The 18,559-nt window shown below is 42.0% G+C and overlaps 1 protein-coding gene across 7 annotated transcripts in view; it reads left to right on the top strand.

Moving 5' to 3' along the window:
* DGKG (diacylglycerol kinase gamma) overlaps positions 1 to 18,559 on the top strand; it is a 205,568-nt gene that overhangs the window by 169,143 nt on the left and 17,866 nt on the right. For all 7 annotated transcript variants that reach the window (XR_012021836.1, XR_012021837.1, XR_012021834.1 and 4 more), the window contains 2 exons: positions 9,765 to 9,885; positions 12,626 to 12,686. Coding sequence is in view for 1 of the 7 variants with exons in the window: in XM_072807745.1 (XP_072663846.1) it covers positions 9,765 to 9,885; positions 12,626 to 12,686 (182 nt within the window). In the remaining 6 variants the exon portion in view is untranslated. The remainder of the gene's footprint in view (positions 1 to 9,764; positions 9,886 to 12,625; positions 12,687 to 18,559) is intronic.

Here is an 18,559-nt window from a genome sequence, read left to right as displayed (position 1 = left end):
GATGACTGTAGGATTCTCTCTCTCTCTCTCTCTCTCTCTCTCTCACTCACACACACACACACACACACACACACACAAATGCAGGAAAAGGAAAGGAACTAAAGAAACTCATTTCTAAATAAAATGCTGAGCCTCCTCCTTGCTTTAGAATAAAGAAGTAGAAATAGGGGTGCTTCATTTGCCAGGAGGGGCAGTCATCCCAAAAGCTCAAGGTCACAGTATCTCTGGCTGTCATGGTATGTCTGCTTTTCTTCTCAGCATTTCATTCTTCCCTTACCTTCCCCCTCCCTCTTTTCCTACCCCTGCCTTCCCTACCTTCCATCTCCTCATCACCTTTTTTTCCCCCTCCTGTACTGCCTTCTTTGGGTTACATTAATGACCATCTGCAGAGGGCCACTGGCTTACCATGTAGCAAAGACAGGATGTTCTGAAGACACCCCTTTCTAAGGAAACATAAAATCACAATAATTGCCACTGTTTCTTGAGGGCTTTCTGTGTGGCCTCTGTGCAGGGCTCCTGATTGCTTCACTTCTAAACTTCACCACGCACAACCCTGCCAGTGAATTATTAAATCAACGTTTGCCAGATAAAAGACAGACTTGGAGGGGGCACCTGGGTGGCTCAGTCCATTGGGCATCCGACTCTTGATCTCAGCTCAGGGTCACAGATTCAAGCTTCGCATTGGGCTCCATGCTGGGCATGCAGCCCACTTTAAAAAAAAAAAAAAAAGGAGGGGGAAGAAGAAGATGACAGAGCCAAGGAAGCAAAGTGATTTCTCCCAAAGTAATAACACTAGTGGGTGCCAAGCAGTAGTAATTGATGTAAGTCTGTCCAGAACCCATGCTCTGTACCCACAGTTTGTCTCAGGGGCACATTCTTCATGTTGGGTTTTCAGAATGCTGGGGAATGAGCCCTCCTGCCTGCTTGGTTTGCTGGCAAAGGCCCCTCTGCCCCTATCCGGTGTCTGAGCAAGGATCTCTAGGAAAAGCATTGATCCTAGACTATTTTTCAGGGCTGGTGTGGTTGGGATCCCTAAAGGCCTGGTGCTTGGAGAGGCCAGATGGGAATGTGTCTGTCAGTTACAGCCTTCCTTCCTTAGCCCTTTGTGCCCTAGGAAACCCCACAGCCCCTCCCCTCCAGAAAATCAAGAAACAGCCTTGTGGGGTTCTCCATCTCCCCGCCCCTGGGCTATTTTCAGGCTGCCAGGCTTCTAAGTTGGCTTTGAAGCTTTTCAGCCCAGAGCAGTCTTTCATCCGCACAGACCAGACCCAGTGGGAAGCTGAGGCCGTCTGATCAGTGCCTGGCTTTGTGGGGCTCTGGGTGCCTGAGCCGCCAAGGGCACGTGGCCCATCTCCATGGAAATTTGGAGGCAGGAGAGGAGCCCAAGGTGATACCTGCCACAGCTTTGGCAGGCCGAGTCTGAGAGAGGCCTGCCAGCTACCACTCACTTCTCTAGACTGTGGGGGCTGAACCTGGCCCCCCCACAAGGTGAGCTCTGCTTGCATCCTTCCTTCTGAGGAGAGCAAGAGGATTCCCCCGCCTCCCTCCAGTGTGGGTCAGCTTCTCCGTAGCACCATGATAAGGAACATTTCTTATTGCTGTTTATAGAGCACCTTCACATTCTTTAAGTCTTTTGCCCTCAAAATAACTCATGAAGTAGGCTTTATTATTGTGCCTATTATGGGCAGAGACCTGGGGGAGTTTTGCCACCCCCCAAATTCATATGTTGCAGCCCTAATCCTCTACTTCAGAATGTGACTGTATTGAGAGATAGGGCCTTTAAAGCAGTGATTAAGATGAAATGAAGGCAGTTAGGGGGGACCCTAATCTAATCTCACTGGTCTTTATAAGAAGAGGAGATTTGGACGCTCAGGGAGAAATACCCAGGATATGCAAGCTCAGAGGAAAAGTGTGTGAAGAGGCGGCCAGAGGGTGGCCATCTGCAGACCAAGGAGAGAGGCCTCAGGGGAAACCAGCCCTGCCAGCACCTTGATCTGAGCTGTCCAGCCAATACAACTGTGAGAAAATAAATTTGTGTTGTTTTAAGCCACCTGGCCTCATGGGATTTTCTTATGGCAGGCTTAGCAAACAGCCTCAGAAAGGACAAGTAACCTGCCCCTTATGGACACAGAGATGAAGCTGAAGCTGTTAGCCCCAAAAGCAAGACCTTGTGCAGTGTTTCTCAGCATTCTCTGTCAACTCCTTGTCTACCAGAGACCATTTATCAAGTAGGGACAAATTCCTTTTTGCATTTTTAATTAGTCAGACACATACTCCAGCTTCAGATGAGCATTAGCTAAGCTGCATTACCCACTGAGCTGATAGGACTCCAGCCCAAAGCAATGACACCTAATAGCTCACCTGTGCTGCTATAACCCAGGTAAAGGGACAGTGCCTACAGGTGTTATTCTATTACACAGATGCCTGAAGGATAGGGGGCAGGCTTCCTTGCCAATATGGTGGGATGGTTCAGAAACTCTGTGGGCACCATCACATAGGGTTTCAGCACCTCCACTCAGGATTTCTTGGTTCCCTGGGCTGGCCCATTGCAACTCTCAGACCTAAATCTGTAGTATGACTGAAGGGGAAATGGGTAGGAATGGGGTTGAGCGTAGCAAGGCATCCTTTTAAGCTAAGGATCTCCCGTGGTATAGCAAGCAAGAGCTTCAAATCATGCCACTCATATGTCCTGAGCTTCCCTTGAATCTTAAATGACTGAATTTTCATTAATGTGAACCAGAAGCCAAGATGAGAATGATCATAAAAATTATGCATCAAGAGAGAGAGGTAAAAACCAGACTGGGTCATCATTACCTATTATATGCAGATTAAATAAGTTAAGTCATGGAAAGCCTGCTACCTAGTTCAATCTATGCAAGTTAGTATTATTATTATTATTATTATTCACTATCTTTTTCCTCTTTTGGGTCAAACCTGTTAAAGTCTTTGGCACTAAAGCATGTATCTTATTCACTTTATTCAACAAACATTTATTGGGAGACCTTCTATGTGCCACAGGCTGGGCTAGTTGCTAGGGTTACAAAGATAAACAAAACAGGAAAACATCCGCACTTTCAACTCTCACTGGAGTTGGGAGAGTGATATGTCCAGAAACAGTTGTCGTTGGGTGAGATCCATTATCTGAGCACAGGAGAAGGAAGAAGCACAGTGCCTGGGGAATCCAGGAGAGTAAACAGGAGCTCTCCAAGCAGAGGGACACCTGTGCAGGAGAACAGGGCCAGCTAGCAAATGACCGCGTATGCCTGGCTAAGGAGCCTCCAGAGCCATGGAAGGTTCTGAAGAAAGGAGTGGACATATCAGACATGCCCCTTAACTTGAATGCTCCAACCCCTCCTGCCGACAGTGGGCAGGCCCAAGAAAATAAAAGCAAGATGAGACTGTTGAGATCAATGAAGTAGGAAAAGAAGCAGAGAGAAGGAAGAGATAAGAGGAAGGAGAAAGACTGAGTGGATGCTCACTTAAGGTAGAGCTCCCCTGAGTTCAGGGCCTCTGTGTGGAGGTGTGAAACTATGAGGACCATTGAAGATTTTGAAAAAATTTTAGCCTGGATACTAGGATTTGGGGACACTTGTGCACAGCTCTAAGAATGTAGATAAACAGATAATGAATGGAGAGTTGTCAGGCTGAATCTGGCAGATAAGGAAAGTGAAACCAGGAGACTTTTAGTGCCAGACATGTTCACATGCAGTTCTTCCATTTCGATCTCATAACTGTATGTGAGGTCAGTATTATTCCTAACTCGTAATTTTCAAGAGAAAAAGCTCCAGATCAAAGTAGTCAGGAAGTAACTTGTTTCTATTCTTTTTCACTCTAATTCCTGCATATATTTTGGGCAGTTTTATTGCTTAAGGCTCAGGTTCTCAATCTTGAGCATGCCCCAGAATCTTCCAGAGGGCTTGTCAGAACACAGACCATTGGGCCTAACCCCGGGCGTTTCTGATTCAGTAGGTCTGGGGTGGGGCCTGAGGATTCATGTTTCTAATAAGTTCCTGGGTGACACTAATGCTGCTGCTACAAGACCACACCTTGAGAAACACTAGCCTCTGGGGATGATCTACCCAAAGACCCGGCCCAATGGTTCCCAATTGGTGCTACCTTTTGGAATCCCCTGGGGATCTTTTTTTTTTTTTAGGTTTTTATTTATTTATTCATGAGAGACAGACAGGCACAGAGACACAGGCAGAGGGAGAAGCAGGCCCCATGCAGGGAGCCCGACATGGGACCTGATCCCGGGTCTCCAGGATCACGCCCTGGGCCAAAGGCAGGCGCTAAACAGCTGAGCCACCAGGGCTGTCCCCCTGGGGATCTTTAAAAACAAACACTGATCCCTAGCTCTTGGGCCCACACATTCTGATTTAAGTGGTATAGGTGCAATCTGGGCATTGTTATATGTAAAAACTCTCCAGGCAACCCTAACATGCAGCAAAGTATGGCAACCATTGACCTAGCCTCTTTGCCTTGATGCTAATGCTCATTGCCACCCTCTTCTTCAGCTGCCTAGCTCTGAGGCCACAGTAGGAACCTGGTATGTACTAGCACTGCTCACAGCACCTCTTTCTTTTTTTTTTTTTTTTTTTTTTTTTATTTATGATAGTCACACACACACACAGAGAGAGAGAGAGAGAGAGAGGCAGAGACACAGGCAGAGGGAGAAGCAGGCTCCATGCACCGGGAGCCCGACGTGGGATTTGATCCTGGGTCTCCAGGATCGCGCCCTGGGCCAAAGGCAGGCGCTAAACCGCTGCGCCACCCAGGGATCCCACAGCACCTCTTTCTAACTCTCCTTCTCCCACCTTCTCCTAGAACTCATAACACCTCTCACTGCCTTCTCCCCTTCCTCCAGTCCTTCATCTCCCTGCATGTTCAAAGTAGACCCTCTGCTATAGTATTACAACCATCTCTTGCCCACTGCCAGTACATCAACCCGTTGTTCTGTCTTTGACCACATCTACCTGGAAAAGTTTGAGGAGGAGGATCTAAACCAGACTGCAGGCATGTGAATGCAGGGAGGCTTCTTGAAGTTGATGGTACTTGAGTTAAGTTTTGATGAAGAAGTAAAAATAGAAGTGGACGTTTCAAGCAAGGGTACAGCATACAAAGAGGCACAAAGGAGGAAAACCAGAGAGTTTACCTAGAAAACTACACGGTGTTGTGTACGTCTAGAGCAGGTACCTAGCCCTACAGGTGTCAAGGAACAAAACTGCAGAGGCAGCCTCTTGCCAGATGGGGACAGGCCTTGGGCATCAAGCCAGGAAGTTCACATCATGCTTACAAGTATGAAAAGCAGTCAGTTGATGGGTTTCTCTAAATGGCTTTTAAATTATAACATTAATACATACTTAGAGAAAAATAGGAAAAATGTAGAAAAGCATAAAGTAGAAAATAACAATGTTCTTTAATCTAATTATCCAGAACTCCCCACTGTTAAGATTTGAAGGGAATTTGTCCTTTTCTCCTATGCATATTCTGATGGAGCTGAGAGCATGCTGTGTATAAATAAGTGCATATCTCACCTTCACACTTAACATGATATACATATTTAACGTTTCTGAAATTTTGTAAATATCTTAATGGCAGCACAAAAGTCTATCATCATAGACACCATATACTTTATCTAACTCTTCTCACACAGACGGAAATGGGGAAGGAGCGGGGGATGTCACCATTATAAATGATACAACAGTGTTCATGTTTGTGTGAACTTAGATCCTGTCAATGAGTTCTTGTGATTGGTACCAAAAAAAGAATTAATGAATCAACAGTATGAAAATCGTAGACTCCCATTGTCAAATTTCTTTTTGAAAAGTTTTTCCCAATTTACACTTTCATCATAGGTGTGAAAGAATGCACATTTCATCTCTTCTTGCCAGCACTTGGTGTTGTGATTGGTGCCACTGAAGGATTTTTGGTATGAGGATGACATGAGCAGATTTGCATTTATAAAATCACATGCTGGAGGCTGAGTCAAGAGGGCCAGATTGGAGCTGCTGCTATTGACGTCCTTGCTGTTCTTGCTTTGCTTTCACATTCTCCTTTTTCCATTTCCCCATTCTTCATCTTTTTTTTTTCCTGCTCAGAGAGCATATATTGTTCCCTGCACACAAGCACAAGGCTTTGTTACCAAGAGAAGAGCTGAAGGGCCTCTTGCTGTGGTTGCAACAAACTTGTGCCTAGTTCAGTGACCTTCTTCTTATAGTTCTGTCAAATGAATAAACAAATGAATAAATAAATAAATCTATTTCTAGGCAGTAATTCTCTTTAGGTGGAAATTTTTTTTTTTTCAAAGAAATTGCCAAGTGAATTTATTACTAAATTAATTTCTTTCGGCATCCTGTGACCATCTAACCCTACATATGATCATCTCTGTCCCTGGAACATCTTTGCTCTTCTTCCTTCTTAACCCAGCAAATTACCTGTCATTCATGCGTCAAGACCTTCTTAAACATCTGTGACACCTTCCTCCCATACTTAGTCCAGTAGGAATCAGTTACTCAGGCCTCCCTGTCCCTATGGTTCAATTATAGCATTTTTTACACCCAACACATTTTCTCCCACTTGGCCAAGAGCCCCTCAAGAGTAGAACATTTTGTATTCTCAATTCTTGTCTGGCACTCAGTTGCTACTCAGCAACTTATGAATGAATGAATGAATGAATGAATGAATGAATTCCTGTTTTACTAAGGTGCATGGACATTCCAGCTTAAACACTAATGAGTTGAAAAGTGTAAAGACAATATGGAGGTGATGTAAATTGCCAAAGCCACACTCTGAATCATTGGTACCAGGTAAAACAGACACCTGGTATACCAGATGTCTTGATCCTGGATTCTGAGTTCTCAACACTAATTGTTCTGAGTGCTTAGATATTGAGTTGCATTCTATTCTGTTTCATTTTAACTCCAAATTTAATTTGTGCATATGTGTCTCTGTGTTAAAGAAAGTAAAGGGAATTAAGTGATGCCAGATGATCCCAAAGTATGTATCAAAGAAAACTACCATGGACTGTTTATAGATATCACACAAAAGAAGAGCCCTGTGGTCCCCATAGGTTTAGAGAACATTAAATAGATTTCTTTGTCTCAGAACTTCCTGGTAGGCATTGTAGGAAACTGAAAGAAAGATCACCTAGGCAATGGTGGAGAAATAGAAGAGCAGTCAAGTCTCCCTTCAATGGTAGACAGGAGTCATCCTAGCCTCTTTACGCCAGAAAAGATTTAGAGTACAAATTCAAAAGCAGAATGGCAAAAAGTATACCAAGATCCTAGCCCCTTACCCTGCATTTATCTCCTCAGTCCCACATGTGTGTAAGCCTCTGCCCCCCACCCACCCACCATGTGGATGAGATCAGCCTTCATTACTTCTCTTCTAGAGCCAGGAAGCAAGGTAATGTGTGGGAAGTGATAGCTGCAAGGTAATGTGTGGGAAGTGATAACAACTTAAAGCCATTCAACGGGAAAATTTGTTAAAAGACCAAGACATTGTAAAAGCTGAAACACTTGAGTCTATTAAGTCCCCTGCTTCTTAGAACATTTTGTTACCAGAGAATGTTTCAAGGAGGGAAAACACTGAACTATCACAGCACTGTCAGATCCTGAAGCCTGCTACAAAGAGCAACATTTTACAAGACATCTGTCTTTCTGCCATTAGAGGAACCTCTGAAAAGTTCTGCTGCTTTTTTCTCCTACCCCAGTATAACTCCCCCACCCTCCTCATCCTTAGACACACTCCTCTATTTCTCCTCCTGCCTCCTTGTTCCTCCCTTCCTTTCCCCCTCTCTCATTCATAACCCATGCGATTTCGCAGACACTGTTAAAATGACACAGTAAGCTAAGACTATCCAGTGGTTATTTAATGCTCTTTGGTAAGAAGGGAGCTAATTAAATGACTAGAGGTTTAGACATTTGTTGTTTATTGGATTCAAACTCCTTAAGAGAGCCTGGAGCATTCTCCTAAACAAACATTGCTCTTTCATGGCTTCTTGTTCCAAGCCCAAATGAGATGGAGAGTTTAAGGAGACAGCATCTCTTCACAGATATGGGGGTAGGGTAGGGCAAGAGCCAGAGAAGAAGAATGGGAGTGTGGATTGAAATAGAGGGGAAGGCTTATGGGCCTATCATAGAAAGATGAACAAACACAGTTTGTGTATCTGTTGGCCCCTGCCGTCCATCAGTGAGCATCAGTAGGTTAGACTGGAGCAATATTGACACATTTGTGGTCAGCTCAGTGGTTTGCTTAACTCTTCACTAGAAATATATCCATCAAGAGAGTGTTTTAAAACAATAGTCTTCCAAACAAAAAAGTAAAGACAAACCCAAATATCTCCTTGGCAATCTTTTTTTTTTTTTTTTTCCTCCTTGGCAATCTTAACAAACACTGTTACACTATACCAGGAGGCACCTTAGACAAAAACCATCCATTAAGTAAATAAAAGCATTCACTTTCTAGTTTGGGGGTAATAATAGGATGTTAGTGTCTAGATGCAATCTGTGAGAAAAGTACCTTTGCCTTCATAGGCAAAAAAAAAAAAAAAAAAAAAAAAAAGAAGAAAGAAAGAAAGAAAGAAAGAAAGAAAGAAAGAAAGAAAGGAAGGAAGGAAGGAAGGAAGGAAGGAAGGAAGGAAGGAAGGAAGGAAGGAAGGAAAAAGAAAAGAAAAGAAATCTTTTAAAGAATCTGCCTTTTTGTTTTGCTTCTGTTTTAAGTACGAAAGTTGTGTTGTAAAAGTGAGTCTCGTCCCCAACATCAATCCTTGATCCTGCCATTGCTTTTGTAAGAAATTAGGCAGGTACAGATCAGGCCTCAGGAACTCTGAAAAAAAAAATGTCTTCCAGGTGCCAAATCAGAAGTAACTGCCATTGTGAGAGGCCATTGATCCAGTGCCTGAGACTCATATTTTCTGTCTTGCTTTTTCTACGTGGACTCAAAATAATGTGGTATGGGTGAAATACTCTTTTCCTTGGCGCAGATGAGGTACCTGGTGTCCTGAAAGAGGTCAGTGATTTCCCCAAGGATGTCCAAGGAGGTTGGCTCACCACTGGCTTACCACAGGCCAAATTTGAGGTTAATTAACCATCAGTCATCATCATAGGGCCATGATGTTATTTGAACATTCAGAGAAAAGAAACTTGAACCAGCTATGGATAAGGACTTTCATCATCATTCCTTTCCTATCCTAATCCCAAACCAATGTGTCTTTAGCTGCACTGAGGGTGCGTGTGTGTTGAGGGGGAGGAAGATTGAAAATCAGTTTGGAAATAGCTGGTTCATCATTTGTTACCCTCCATTTGAAGAGGCTTCCTGAAATGTCAACCTGTTCATTGGATGCATTTAATGTTCTGAATCAAAACCTTTTTTCATTGGAATTGCGTTTCTGTTCATGAAAAGGTATATTTATTGACCTTTGGGAAAATTCTCTATTCAGAATGAGTATGAAAATACTGTTTGGTGGGGGATACCTGGGTGGCTCAACGGTTTAGCGCCTGCCTTTGGCCCAGGGCGCAATCCTGGAGACCCGGGATCGAGTCCCACGTCGGGCTCCCGGCATGGAGCCTGCTTCTCCCTCTGCCTGTGTCTCTGCCTCTCTCTCTCTGTCTCTCTCTCTCTATCATGAATAAATAAAAATATTTTTAAAAAAATACTGTTTGGTGGGAGATGAAAGGATATGGACAGATCTGGGTTTCTGACCAAAACTGGCCTGAGGAACAGAGAGATGTGTATGCACTGCTTCTGCTTGTCTTACTCTGCAGACCTCAGTGACCAGCTCCTTGAAGTGGTGGGGCTGGAGGGAGCCATGGAGATGGGGCAGATCTACACTGGCCTGAAGAGTGCGGGCAGGAGGCTGGCCCAGTGCTCCTCTGTCATCATCAGGTATGCTTCCTCTTACCCAGTGGCCTCCGAGTCTTTCACCCCCTCAGTATTCGTACACACAAGGACTAGGAAGTCATCTTTGGATTTCAGTGCAGGGAGAGTGAGGTACAGAAGATAACATTTATACAGGATTTCTTTAGGGGCACCTGGGTGGCTCAGTGGTTGAACATCTGCCTTTGGCTCAGGGTGTGATCCCGGGGTCCTGGGATCAAGTCCCACCTTGGGCTCCCCACAGGGAGCCTGCTTCTCCATAGGCAGAGGGACCTGCCTATGTCTCTACTTCTTTCTCTGTGTCTCTCATGAGTAAATAAATAAAATCTTAAAAAAAGAAAAAAAGAATGTCTTTAGAGACCATTTCCCAAACAAGGTATAATGCAACCATCCAGGACATCAACTGAAGGGTCGCCCACGACCTGTTGGCTATTATTTTTACAGTGAATTAGTGAAATTCTCTAGCCATACAAGATTATGAGGTCCAGAGGACCAGAGGTCCAACTCCTTGTCTTTTTTTTTATGATTTGGCCAACATATAGTACATCACAGTTTCAGAAGTAGAGTTCAGTGATTCATCAGTTGCATATAACACCCAGTGCTCATCACATCACATGCCCTCCTTGATGCCCATCCCCCAGTTTCCCCATCCCCCCACTCTCCTCCCCTCTAGCCACCCTCAGTTTGTTTCCTATGGTTAATAGTCTCATGGTTTGTCTCCCTCTTTGATTTCTTCCTTTTCAGTTTTCCTTCCAGTCCCCTATGATCCTCTGCTCAGTGCTGCCTTTCTTATCTTTACAAATTAAGATGCCAGATGCATGCTAGAGGGCACACTGTGACAAAAACCAGGTTCAGGTTCTCTGCTTGCTCTTTCTTTGATAGTGGCCTTCGAAATACTGTTTCCTCTCTGCCTTTGTAAAGCCAAACCATCATCATGAGCAAATCGGTCCCAATTGCCTAAGAGGGTGATGCTTCAGGAGGATGTGGACCCCACAGGTCAGTCACTGCAGGCTGCTGGAAGAAATCAAGTCTAATAGAGGGGATCCTCTGATTTCAGTTACTTCTGTTGAGTCAGTAAAACTCATCAGATTCTTCTCCACCTGATTATTTGAGAAGTCTTTATTCCCTTCCTTTTCCCATCTAATTTTTTCAGCTCAAATCTTTTAGCGTGCCTTAAGGATCTCCTGGAGGAGCCACAGTATGTGGGTTTCCCAGAGATATTTGACCACAGAACCCTTTTGTCCCAAAACCTCTTGGGTGAGTGTCCTCAGCACACTTTTGGGGAAATGCTACTCTTGGCACTACCTTGCCTCCCTCAGAAAGAACCCCAAAGCTGGTTCCCTGACATCTCTTAGCTGAAGGTCTATCCTACTAAACCCTGTTGTTCAGTGCTTCCCTGGATCTTCTTTGTCTTTTCTGTTATTATCCAAAGCTTTGCTTGCGTTCTTTCTGGGCTCTTGTCATGCTGGGGCCCCTAATTTCCACATTAATCTCCATACTTCTTTCCTTGTCCATCCTCCATGACTCTAGCACTGAGTAGGTCCAGGGCTGATACAGACCACAGAGGTGTAACATCTCAGTCCCAGGGGAATAAAAAAAAAGCCACATGTAAGAGGAAGGACTTTTTCTTCATATTCAGTAGACCTATTTTAAGGTAGAGACAGTGAGCCAGGATCCCCATCCTCCTGAGCATTTCCCAGACACGCTCCTCAGCCCCAAGAACCAAAATGCCACTCTCTCCTTTCCTGATTCATTTTATTATTTTTTACTATTAAATATTCTCAGGATCAGTCAGACAATCATTTACATCAACACATAGCCTGTGTCCCTCATTTTTTTTTTATTTCAAAAGCAGGGCAGATGCCAAACCCAGGTGAGAGCTTCCCAGCCAGTGGGTGGCTACTGTTCCCTGCTCACCCGACCAGAGACTTCCAAAAGGGCTTCCCTTTTTCTCCTGAAGGCAATCCAGTAAGAGTGCATATCTCTTCCACAGAAAGAAGTCAAAAGACCTCCTCTCTCTCCTTTTCAGAATCCATATGCCAAAGAAGCCTTGTCCCAAAAAAAGAAAGCAACACTGTCTTCTCTCCAACTACCCATAGGGACAGTATTCAAAATGACCCCACTTGCCAGCTAGGCCAGGTTCTCAATCCATGGAACTACAAAATGCCCTGGTGTTTGAGACATAAAAGAGAGGATAGTTAGGATCAGGGGCAAGGCAAGACACACTCAGACCTGAGCTGTACCTTGTATACGTTGAAGACGTTACCTCATTGACATGATGCAACCTCTCACTCAACATAGAAACCAGGCCTTTTCCCATTTCATAACCTTTCCCATTTCACTGTGGAGTTTCTGGCACAGTCCATAGGCCCTCCGGCTGGTTGTTGACTGAGGGTCTGCTCAGCAGCGGTGCTGCCATACTTGTTGGCCACTGTTTACCAGACTTCCGTGGACTTCACTGCTCACTCCAATCTTTTAGCATGCCTGAAGGATCTCCTGGAGGAGCCACAGTATGCAGGTTTCTCAAACTAGAGTCTGAGCACCAAAGCAACAGAATCACCCATAGCCTTTAGTCAGAATTCCTGAGGTGGGCTCAGAAACCTATTTTTAACAAGCCCTCCAGGAAAGTCTTTGGGAACCACTCCTAGGTGGGCAGATAAGGTCTTCCCACTCCTGTTTCCTTTGGGGGGACCACCCTCATTCTTTGACTCCAGAAGTCAGAACTCACTGTGTTTTCTTGGAATTCCAGAACAAACAAGCTGCTGCCCATGCAAGTGGATGGAGAGCCCTGGATGCAGCCACCTTGCACGGTGAGTTTTGCCAATCTTAGAGCTGAGGGTGAGAAGCTTTATCCTGGACCCCTTTTAGGCACTGACAATATGAAATCCTTGACTCTCAGAGTTGCAGGGGCTTGGGGAAATCACCTACTGCAGCCTGTCTTCCACTTTATTCATCCACCCTTTCACGTACCTGCTCAGCCTTTATCGAACGTCCACTCTGGGCCAGGCACTGTGAGGTACCAGTTCCAAAACTGAATGAGACAAAGACCTGTCTCCAAAGCACTCACACTTATAGTTGGTGAATTCTAAGTTTTCATCAGCAGTATCCTTGAGCATCTCCTCTTGAGTCGTTGCAATGGCCGAGAACTTGCCACCTCAAAAGGAAAGCTTGTGCTGTTGATAAATAAGTAGAATTGTGAGAAAGCATCTCCTTGTGTAGAAGCCAAATCTGTACCCTTGCCCTGGAACTTCTGCCCAGTGGCTATGACCACTGGGGCCTCTGGAGGAGAATCCCCATGGCCTACACACTTTGCCATAGGTGCACCTGCCTGAAATCCCCACTGCAAGGGAAACGCCAAGTTCTCACTCAGCACCCAGCACTGTGCCTGGTTTGTAACAGTTGCACAATGATATTCATCGAACGATGAGTGAAGTGTTAAACAAATGAGCAAACAAAATAAAGGGAGCATCCTCATTCCCTGTCTTAACCATGCCTATGTTTGCCCTCCATTGAGCTCTACTACGGGGGCCATGCATCCTTCATTCTTAGCTAGAAACCCAGCCAAAAACTCGATGATGAAGAGAAACCACTGTCCTGGTGTTCAGGGCCGGGATGTTCACAGGGATACTACATGAGTATCACCTTCAGTACTGTCGTGGATGTGCAAACCTCCGGAGGTTCTGAGCTCCCCCACTTGCGGAGTATTCAGGTATCTCAAGAACCTGCTATTTTGAGCCCTCAAACATCAAATTTTCTTCTACTAGAGAAAGGGTTTGCATGAGATTTCTACCAGGCCTGAGTTGTAGATGTGTTTCCATCACTCTTTGTTCCATGTGACTTCTACAGATTATAAAACTGGCCCCTGGAGATAGACTCTAGGGATGGCAACTTCTATAAAGGGTATCAGAAGCAGAAATTTTTCTGCAAAACCTTACCTCAGTCTTCTGGCTTCTATGAAGACTAAGAAAAAAAAATGAAAACACACTACAGCAAAAACTAATAATAGCTTACCACTTTGTTAGAATTAGAAAGGATGGAGGAAATTTCTACTACTTATAATTTTGATGGAGCTAAATTGAGAGAAATCTATCCAAACTCCTCTTGTCTCCTAAAAAAAGGCTGAAGAAATCAAATCCTCTCCCACCTGGCTCAGCGAAATCTGAACACTGGATTGCCATTTCTTTTACTGCAGGGACTTAGTTTTGGAAAGAGCCAAATCTTTCCAAAGATCTTCTCCTGTCCCACTCTGACCTTCTCTCCATGCCACCCTTCGGAGATTTCAACTCACTGTGAAAACACTCATGATCCAATGATCTTAAGATGTACAGTCTATGGATAGCCATGTGTAAAGATGTACGAGTCTGCTCGGGCTGCCATCACAAAATACCACAGACAGGGCAGCTTAAACGACAGAAATTTATTGTCTCATGGTTCTGGAGGCTGGAAGTTTAAGACCAGGAGCTGGCAGGGTTGTTCTCGTGGCTTCTCTTCTTTACTTGCAAACAGCCGCCTTCTCACTGTGTCCTCACGTGGCTTTTTCTCTGTGTGTGCACACTCCTGCTGTCTTTTCTTCTTATTTTAAGGATGCCAGCCCTTGTGAATGAAGGCCTTACCCTTCTGCCTTTGTCAAAACTTAATTACCCCCTTAAAGGTCCTCTGTCCAAATATAGTCACAATGGGGGTTAAGGCTTTAACATATGAATTTGGGGGAGACATAATTCAGTTCATTTGAGAAGGTCATCTTAAGGTTGCAAGAGTGAAAACAGAAGTACCCTTGTTGAAACGTTTTCCTGAAGGCACACACCGACTGGGAGGTAGTGCCCTAAGGTTATATTAACCAAGGCTGAAAGCGCATTTCAGGGAGGCCTGAAAGGAGGGAGGCCTCATTAAAGGCAATAGTAAAACTATGCCCAATTTTTTCATTGCCTCTCTTCACTTTGATAATGAAAAAGTATAAATTAGAAGAAAACTTGAATAATTAGATAATCACGAGTGAAATCAAAAACAGGGTGCAACGCCTTTCAAATCTGGGAAAGTTTAAATTTCATGAACCCAATCAATGTTGAACTCTGACAGAAAGCAAATAATAAGCAAACATTTAATTTAAGTTTTCATTTTAATTCCAGTTAGTTAATATGCAGCGTTATATGAGTTTCATCTGTACACTATAGTGATTCAACAACTCCATACATCACCCTAACAATAACAAGCAAACATTTAAAAACTTTTCAAGGCAAAATGAAAGAGGTTAAGGCTAAATATATCAATAATGACCTTAAAAATGTGCTACAGTCTCCTATTAAAAGAACAGTACTCTCATATTTGGTTAAAAATTAAAATCCAACGATGTGCTTCTTGGAAGAGCTATGCCTAAAACAAAAGGATGGGTATCTTTTATTTTATCCTTTATCAGACATAGAGAAATTAAAAGTAAAAAATTATATTACTAATTATATTAATTTTAAGCAAACTAACCTTCCAACATACCAAAAGCACAAAGTGGAATAAAGAAGGTCACTTTTTATTTGATAAAAGGCACATTCATTTCTGAGATGTAATTATGACTGAATTATAGGTGTGCAATAACAGAATCAAAAAAATACATACTGTGAAAAACAGGATGAATATATGTTCTGAGAAGAAAATTGATATAAAAGAAGAAGCCGACAGAGATACAAGTATGGAGAGACTTTAAAATATTTGTTTCTGCCTTTGAGGTCAAGAAGCAAAAATAAATATCACAGTCCTCAGATGAAATAACTATAACCTATAAACAAATTAAATATCTCATTTCTTTCAAGGATCCAGAGAGTATTTACTAAAATAGATCTTAAACTAGTTCACAAAGAAAAAAAACTATATAAAACCAGGAGGAAAAATCATAAAGGTTATTTTATTTTACCGTAAGGCAATGAACTCAGGAATTAATAAGAGAAGGTTAAATGAATAAACAAGCAAAATCCAATCACTTGGAGATTTTTAAATTATCCTAAAGAACGGTAGACTCAAAAGGAGATCAAAACCACCACCATAGATTTCCAAAATTATATTATTTCCAAAAATAATAAAAATCAGAAGGTTCTCATGCAAAAGCTGTAGAATGTAGCCTGAACTATATTTGGAAGTAAATTCAAAGTGACATATACTTCTACCATTTAAAAAGAAAAAACATGTAATGAATAATTGCAAAATTAGAAGAACAACAGTAAAACAAACTGAAGAGAAGCAGAAGGAAGAAAATAATAAGGATAAAAGTAGAAATTACATAATTAGAAAGCAGGAAAATTGACAGCTACTTCTTTAAACTAATAAGGACAAAAGTAGGAATTACATAATTAGAAAGCAGGAAAATTGACAACTACTTCTTTAAACATGTGAAATATTTGAAAGTCTAATTTTAAAAAGAGAAAAATAGATCAGAGATATTAACATATAAAATAACAAAATATAAATATAAATGTGATGGCTTCATTTTAATATATGACATATTTAATATATAATCATCTTGATTCTGATAAACTTGAAACACCTCATGAAAATTCTAGGTAACCACTAATGAAGGAGAAAATGTGTTCAAAGAATTACATCCAAAATGATCTTAAAACAGAGGGTCTTACTAGGAGTCCTTCCATACTATGAGGAAATAAATATTCCTGTAAACTGTTCCACATTATAAACAAAAGAGAAAGTCACCTGATCCATTTCATGAAATTAGGACAGATATAAAACCCGAACAAACATTGTGATTTTTATTTTTTTTAAGATTTTCTTTATTTTAGAAAGAAAGAGAGCATGAATAGGGGAAGGGGCAGAAGGAGAGGGAGAGAGAGAATCTCAAGGAGACTTCATGCTGAGTGTGGAGCCCGATGTGGGGCTTGATCTCAAGACCCTGAGATCATGACCTGAGCTGAAACCAAGAGTCAGATGCTTAATGGACTGAGCTACCCAGGTGCCCCAAAATTGTGATTTTTAAAGACAAAACTCTTAGGAAACTAAAACCAGAAAAATACTCCCCCAAGATAATAAAGAATATTTATCTTAAACCAATAATGAATATTTTACTTAATGGTAAAACACTAGAAGAATTCTCATTAAAATCCTGGACAAGACATGGACACTAATACTGTTTTGAAGTTTTAGCCAATGCAACATAAATGACACAGAAAAGAAATGTAATATTTGGAAGAGTTAAAACTGTCATTATTTGCAGATATGATGATTATGTATATAGGAAGCTAATAGAATCAAGTGAAAAACCCCAAAGACTAAATTATTTCAGTGAAGCTCTATAAAAAGATAGATAGACAAAAGTTAATATAGCTTTTGTATATCCCAGTACTAACTAGTCAGAAGAATATAATAGAAAAAAATTAAAATATCATAATAATAATAACCAAAACCAAAATATTAAACTGAATTGTGAAGAAAAGATGAAAACTAATAAGACTTAATCAGTATATATATATATATTTGAATTTTAAAACATCCATGTTTCTAAACAGGGATCCCAAACAAAATCCCAACGTAATTATTTTTTTTTACCTTGACAAAACAATGCAGTAGCTAAAGTGTTTTATGAAACAGCTATGAGGAAGGACATCCCACAAGGTATTAAATTAGTTATAGAGCCACAATAATTGACATGATATTGAATGGATAAATCAGTAGTACAGAAGAGAGCCCTAAGAAACTGTAGTATACATAAAATCTATTTAAAAAAGAAGAAAGAAAGATCATAAATTAATTTGTAAAGAATGAACTGTTTAACATATAGTATCCAAGAAATTGCCTGTTTGGGAAAATATTATTATATTATTATTAAATATATATATTGAAACTTCTGACCTCAAACTATACTCCAAAAACAAGACCAGAAAAACTCCAGTTTGGTTAAAATTTAGTACTACTGAGGGGAAGCATGGATGACTCTAATCACACTGTGAGCATGGACTTTCTGAGAACTTGACCATTAGCACATTTAAAATTCTGCAAGTCAAAAATCAATGTAGACATTTTAAAGGACAAGGACAAGATGTTTGCAATAACTGTCTCCAAGAACAGGTTCATTCCCATAATGTCAAAAGAGCTCTTAGAAACCAAGAGAGGAGGATGCCTGGGTGGCTCAGTGGTTTAGTGCCTGCCTTTGGCCCAGGGCGTGACCCCGGAGTCCCGGGATCGAGTCCCATGTTGGGCTCCCTGCATGGAGCCTGCTTCTCCCTCTGCCTGTGTCTCTGCCTCTTTCTCTCTCTGTCTCTCATGAATAAATAAAATCTTAAAAAAAAAAAAAAAAAAGAAAAGAAACCAAGAGGGGATGCTAACAGTACAATAATGAACAGGCAGTTCACAGAAGTAATACCATGGGCTACCAAAGCTGTGAAATAATATCATAAGTTAAGAAAAAAGGGGGAAAGACTTTCAAATAGAAATAGTGAGAAAAACCATGCCATGTTTCACTCATCAAATAGCACAATTTGTTTTCTTTTTAAGATAGTATTCATTACAGTGGAGATGTGTTGAGGCCAACCCATACCAGGAGTAAGATAAGAGTATAAACCAGAGGGGCACCTGGGTGACTCAGTCAGTTGAGCTTCTCAGTCTTGATTTTGGCTTTAGTTATGACCTCAGGTCATGATCTCGGGGTCGTGAGATCCAGTCAAACGTGGGGCTCTGGGCTCAGCAGGAA

This window comes from Canis lupus, chromosome 31 (genome assembly GCF_048164855.1).
Source record: "Canis lupus baileyi chromosome 31, mCanLup2.hap1, whole genome shotgun sequence".
In the NCBI taxonomy this organism is placed as follows: domain Eukaryota; kingdom Metazoa; phylum Chordata; class Mammalia; order Carnivora; family Canidae; genus Canis; species Canis lupus.
The sequence above is the reverse complement of the archived record's forward strand: the minus strand, read 5'-3'. Positions and strand labels throughout refer to the sequence as shown.